This window comes from Trachymyrmex cornetzi, unplaced genomic scaffold (assembly GCF_001594075.2).
Source record: "Trachymyrmex cornetzi isolate Tcor2-1 unplaced genomic scaffold, Tcor1.1 scaffold728, whole genome shotgun sequence".
Lineage (NCBI taxonomy): Eukaryota > Metazoa > Arthropoda > Insecta > Hymenoptera > Formicidae > Trachymyrmex > Trachymyrmex cornetzi.
Genome location: NW_017300057.1, coordinates 1700 through 7979, shown reverse-complemented (window position 1 = coordinate 7979; position 6280 = coordinate 1700). Strand labels below are relative to the sequence as shown.

The 6280-nt window shown below is 29.1% G+C and overlaps 1 protein-coding gene across 1 annotated transcript; it reads left to right on the top strand.

Moving 5' to 3' along the window:
* Positions 1–248: 248 nt before the first annotated feature.
* Positions 249–6213, top strand: mute (gon-4 like protein muscle wasted; the record flags this gene model as incomplete). The annotated part of the gene is made up of 14 exons (XM_018517878.1): positions 249–806; positions 907–1200; positions 1329–1600; positions 1705–1880; positions 1988–2184; positions 2266–2580; positions 2649–2841; positions 2914–3033; positions 3210–3854; positions 3924–4080; positions 4152–4707; positions 5012–5240; positions 5336–5924; positions 6026–6213. Coding segments are annotated over exons 1-14 (4371 nt in total), but the record flags the coding sequence as incomplete, so codon positions are not given.
* Positions 6214–6280: the final 67 nt, after the last annotated feature.

The following is a 6280-nucleotide window of genomic DNA, read 5'->3' as shown; positions in this document are numbered from 1 at the left end:
TTTTCGTCGTACGACGACTCTGCAACCAATCAGAAAAATCGTACCATCAATACGAAGCAAAATTTTGTTTTCTGATTGGTTGCAGAGTCGTCGTACGACGAAAATCAGATGTAGTGTGAATCCAACATTACGCTTACGCAGGTTACGCCGCATGTGACGGCACCCTGAGTTGGAAAACCAATCAAGAGGAAACCAAAAGAAGAAGAAGATCGTAAAAATGCACCTTTAAATAACAACCCTGACAAGAGTCGGAGATGGTTAGAGAGATTATTTGTTGTCGTACGATTGAAATAGTAACGTTTTTCAGAAAAATAAAATTGGTATTTACAATTAACTGTAGATTTAATACAAGTTATTTTCATTAAAATGGAGGAATCAACAAATAAGCCTGTGCAAAATGACTCTGATGAATTGACATCCTCCGTTTCCTTTACCGAATCACCCAAAAAATGCAATCTCTCTTTTTCAATTAACTTTGACTTTAACGACGTTAATAGTGAAAACTCAACTGATTCCGAAAATGCAGACCTACAAATCGACATATCCGAAGTGGATAATTATGAACCGTCTAGTAAACATAAAAGAGAAGCTGTTGAAGAAGCATCGGTACTTAATGAAATGGAAGAAGAGATTGAGAGACAACTTGATGCTAAAGCTGCTAAAACTAATTTAACTGCCACTAATGTCAAAAACATTTTGAAACATGTAATCCCTTATGAACATTTAATGACAATGATACAAAAATGGCTTCAGGATACTGAAAATGATATTAATATCGGTCCTAAACTCACACGAGCTAAAGCTAAGTATGTGTCGTATACTTTCAGATTATAATTTTAATTTTTTTCTTTAATGCGCAGTAATGATTTTTTGTGATTTATATAACTTTTGGTTTATTATTTATAGAAAATTAGCAGCTGCCAAAGTCGATATACTATGGCCTATCACTACAGCACAAAAAACTTCCTCAGAAGTACAAGCTTTGATTCAGGAGGAGCTACCAGAAGATTCATCTGATGAAGAATATAATCCTGAACATGATAAACAGAGTGACGATGATAGAGAAGTAGAAATTATAGCAAATAGTGATATTGAGTCACAATTATCAATATCAACAAATAATAAGGATATAGCTTCTTCTGACCAACAAATGTCATCGCATATACTGTATGATTCTGAAGGAATTTTTAAAATACCTGCGTATGTGTGAAAAATATCTCTTTATTATATTCAATTGTATTATGAGAGCTTTTAATATTTTTTTGCTTGCATAAAATATTTTACAATATTAATTTATTTCATAATAACTAATAAATATTATTTTTAAGTGTTCCGCCTATTACAACAGAAGAAGAGAGTATTGGTCAAAGAACGCGCTCCAAGTTATCTTTAAGCGAAACTTCTTTGGAGGAAATAGAGCAAGCATTTATACCACCTGATATAACTGCTGATATGACTGATGATTGGGATTGTGAACTTGATGAAGATTGGGATAACTTTTTGAAAGAATTTACTCAACCTTTGACGCAAGAACCAGCTGTAGAAGATGATCCAGACGCAGATCCAGAATACAATATCTTGGAGGATGAAACAGATTTATGTATGCATTCTCATAGAATGATATAATATTTATATCTGTATTATATTTCATTTTCTTGATATATTTTGTACATAAAAATTATATCCAACTTTAACAAATATTAGGGGACAAGGAAGAGCTTAGAACGGATAGAGCAGTAGAAGTTCCTCGTAAGGAGCAATATGATTTGATTGCAGAATTACTTGAATTAACTCCTATGTTCTCGACACAAGAACAAGAAGTATCAAGAAAGAAGAAAGTTCTAGATAATACGACACCACCAATTGAAAATGATGCTATGGTAAGAAAAATTCATATCACGTTAGGACATAAATGTAAATTTATACAAATGTAATGTAGTTCAATAAAAACTGTAATAATTTATACTTGCACTTTTTATGCTTTCAGAATTCCTCTGTAGTACATCTTTTACCAGTACTTGCAGAATCCGAACTACCAAAATTGATGGACTATGAACGTCTTCTATTAGCAACACAATTTCAACAACACGTACAATTAATGGCACAGCATTTTGTTATGACTTACATGCATCCAGAATATCATTTATTGGCAAAAGTATGTAAACAGAACTTGAATAGTTTAAGGTATGATTATATAATATGACATTAGAGATATAGTAAACCAATCAAATCATAATTTCTGATAAAAAATATCATACTTATTAGATATTTGAATAATGGACCGAAATCTGCATTTAATGTAAAGAATTTAGAAGCAGCTTTAAAATTGGTATCAACTTGGGAAAACAAGTTTAATGACATCAAGTTTTATGCAAACTTCAAAAAGAATGTTACAAATGAAACTGCTAAAACTAAAATGTATTGTGTAAATAAATATAGATATATCGAACAGTTTCTCCCTGAATTAGAGAAATTATTTGTTGAAAATAAGGCTCTTATGTATCCACATCTTCTACCGTCGATACCTTTCAGAAATGGAATTAAATACAAGAAACCTGCATATTCAAAAGCGGAGGAAACGTAAGTATATTCAAATTTATGTGTCAAAACATTTTATCTTATCTTATTTCAGTATATTGCATTTCCAGTTTAATTACACTGGGCATAGAGCAGTTCTTGCCATTTGTTTCTTCTAAATCAAAAAAATTTCATACAAAGAAAATGCAATTGTTTGATGCAGTTCAACTTATTAGCCATTATCTATTGCCATGTAGAGATGCACAAGGAATATTGCATCATATTTATAAAAGACGTTGTTCTAAAGATGAAAATCCAATCAAGGTATTAAATATTTGTACTGTGAATATTTTTGAGATTTATATCATAAATACAATTAAATAAAATTTATTACAGTATTATTTTGAAAAAGGTTGCGCTCCTAAAATAATACATTACGTAACATCTGAATTTCCACTGAAAGCTCCAAAGGATCAACCAATAGAACTTTTACCTCTAAAATGGCAAACATATCTTGTAAGTATAATATAACAATTACACTATATTTATATTTAATAGACGAAAGCTGTAATTTATTGTGTCGTGTTTTATTTACATATTAAATTACACATGTAACATAACTGTAACTTAACCTGCCTCAATTTGTTAATATTTAATTATTATAAATATTAATTTCTGATTTATTATTACAGCAGAAAGAACATAAAAATGATTTAGCAAAAAGTAGATATATATTTGACTCGTACAGTAATCTTTCTTTTGCTAAAGAAGGGATTAATATGAACGCAATAATGAAATCATATCCTAGTATCCCTAATAACCATCTTTTACGAAATCCAGTTGTAAATATGTTACCAAAGATATTACCTGCAACTTTAAATCCCAAAGTTTTGTCTAAAATAGATAATTCTACTAAAAAAAGTTGCAAATTCGATAGCGAAGATAAGAAAATAGTTGATAATAGTATACAAAATATGGAAACACATAAAAGAAAAATGGCGGTACATAAAGAGCATACAAATTCTTGCTCCTCAAAAGCAAATACTTCAGATGTAGAGCCAATACAAACAGATAAATCATTAGATAAAAATAATATAAAATTAAATACTGTATCAACTAGAAGTTCAAAAATGTCCAAGGAGTCTCCACAAATATCAGAATTACCACAAATACGAAAGACCACTCCACGATTAGCAAAAACAAAAAGTGCCCAAAATATGAAATTGATGGCACAAGCTTTAGGTTCAAAAAACTCGTTCAATTGCAGTACCTTAAAATCTAAAGAAAAGGATGCCGCAGATAAGAATATTGATGAACATTGTCCCACGTCAAAAGTTGTGAGTTCTATTTTACCTTAAAAAATGTTGAGTAATATATTTATCTAAATATATTTTTTTCACTTTTAGGATAATGAAGAAGAAATAGCAGAATTAATGTTAGCCAGTAGTACAATAATAAAAGATCCGGTAAGTAGGAAAAAGGCTAAACAAACTAGAGAATTAGAAATTATTAAAAGATTATTAAAAGCTGAAAATCCATTAACCGAAGAAGAACATGAAGCAAGTAAGTTAATGAAGTGATTGTATTATAAAATATATAAAATTTATTTTTAATTTATATCTTCTTTTACATAGAATTTGCAGCATCATATCTTCAGAAACTACACTTGATATTAGAATCCAATGATCCAGAAACGTTTAAGGCTGTGATAAAGTTATTTTTGGATTATAGTGAAAAATTAGACAATATTAACCATACAGTTACTGACCCATCAATAACTGATGGATCTGAGGACTTTCCAACAAATAAACAGATAGAAGATAATGCAATTAAAAAAGATATACTAACAATCCAATTATATCAAGAAATCTGTAAAAAATTACAAAATTATCCAGAAGTATGCACGGACTTTGTATTATTTTTAAAACCACATCAAGCTGCAATAATTGGTAAATCTGCAGACTATATGATGTTACAAAAAATGAACGATTTTGTTCATGTTGCTCAAATATATTTTGCTAAGCAACCATCACGGATAGCAAAGATGATGCAGGCAATTACACAACTTTCGTCTGATCCACACACAACTTTAGAAAATGTCTATGCCGTTATGAATACTGTCTTTAAAGGTCATCCACTCGTTATGGATTTGTTCTTACAAATCCTACCTACCGCAAAACCTCCTGAAAGGTAATAATTTTTTTATATAAATGAAAAGTAAATGTGCATGTATTACATACGGTGATTCTTAATTGTATATCAATACTTTAGGTTAAATCTAATGTGTAAAACAAAAAGAAAATCATACAATTTAAATCGTTTAGACTTTATTTTACAACGTATAATAAATAAAAAAAATATCTGAAAGTGATGTATAATTAAGAATTAATTCATATAAGATACATTGTGCAATTTCCTATCATATAATATTTTTATATCATTTATAAATTATGGAATCCTAGAATAATTATAGAATTGTGCTTGATATTTTTAGTTTGTTTGCGCCTCATATGTTTGAAAATATGACATGTCCATTAGGACCTTATGATAAAAATACAACTTACACGGAAAATGCATTAGAGTTATATGAAAATATAGAATTACCAACAGCAACATATCAGGAGGATCCATATGGTGGGGAGAATTGTAAATGTGATTGTCATAATATTGATGAAGCAAGTTCGAAAAATAATTCTGAACATTGTGTTTCCTGTGGTATACGAGTATGCATCATATATAACAATATTAAATACATAATTTTTATATTTGTTTCCCTTAATACAGATATTCATTCTATTTGTTTCTCTTCTTTTAATAGTTTCTTAATGGAAGAATTTATCTTCAAACACCTGAAGGATTACGACCTGCCAAAATCACATTTGCCGGAGAGGATCGGGAGAAATTAGAAAATATTGCACGAATATCATTAAAAATTGCTGATAAAGCCATTCTATCAATTTCTTCTAAAAAACGACGGAAATCATCAAAGAATAATTCTAGTCACGAGGATCTTTGTAAAAAACAGTGCGCTACAAAATACTCACCAATAAAAGATAATGAAGATAACGAAAAGGCAATAACAAAGTCAAAAAGAAATGTCAAATTTACACTCAAAACAGATCAAAGAAAAATTTTAAAAAGAATAGGGACTGTAGATCACGCAATTGCAGATAAAAGAATGCGTATATCTCAGTGCAAGAATAAACGAGAAAAAAAGATTGAAGAAAGTGATGTTTTATTAGAGCAAAATGAACCTGATATTATAAGGCATGAAAAAACAAGTGAATTTACGGAAACTGAAAATAGTTGCTGTACGCAATCAGTGCAAGATAATTTGTCAAGTACTGAAGTAATTGCAAAAACACAAATTTCTTCAAATATAAGCAATAATATTGGTTTTAATTCAAGTAAGTCTTATCTGTGAATTATATTTTTAAAATTTGAATAATAACATAACACTCAAATAATGTACCTTTTTTTAATTTTGTATATTTTTTATGTTTAATAGATAAAAATATAGAAACAGTGCTTACAACAGCAACGGAAAATAATATGTCATCGAAATCCGATTTAACTAATGATAAACCATGGACACGTCAGGAAGATATGATTTTGTTACAAAATATCAAAAAAGAATATTCTGAAAATTCATTCCTGCTGATTAGTGAAAAATTAGAAAATCGTACTGTTGATCAAGTAATATTTTATTTATTTTTAATATATATATATATATATATATATATATACAGGGTGTCCCAAAATT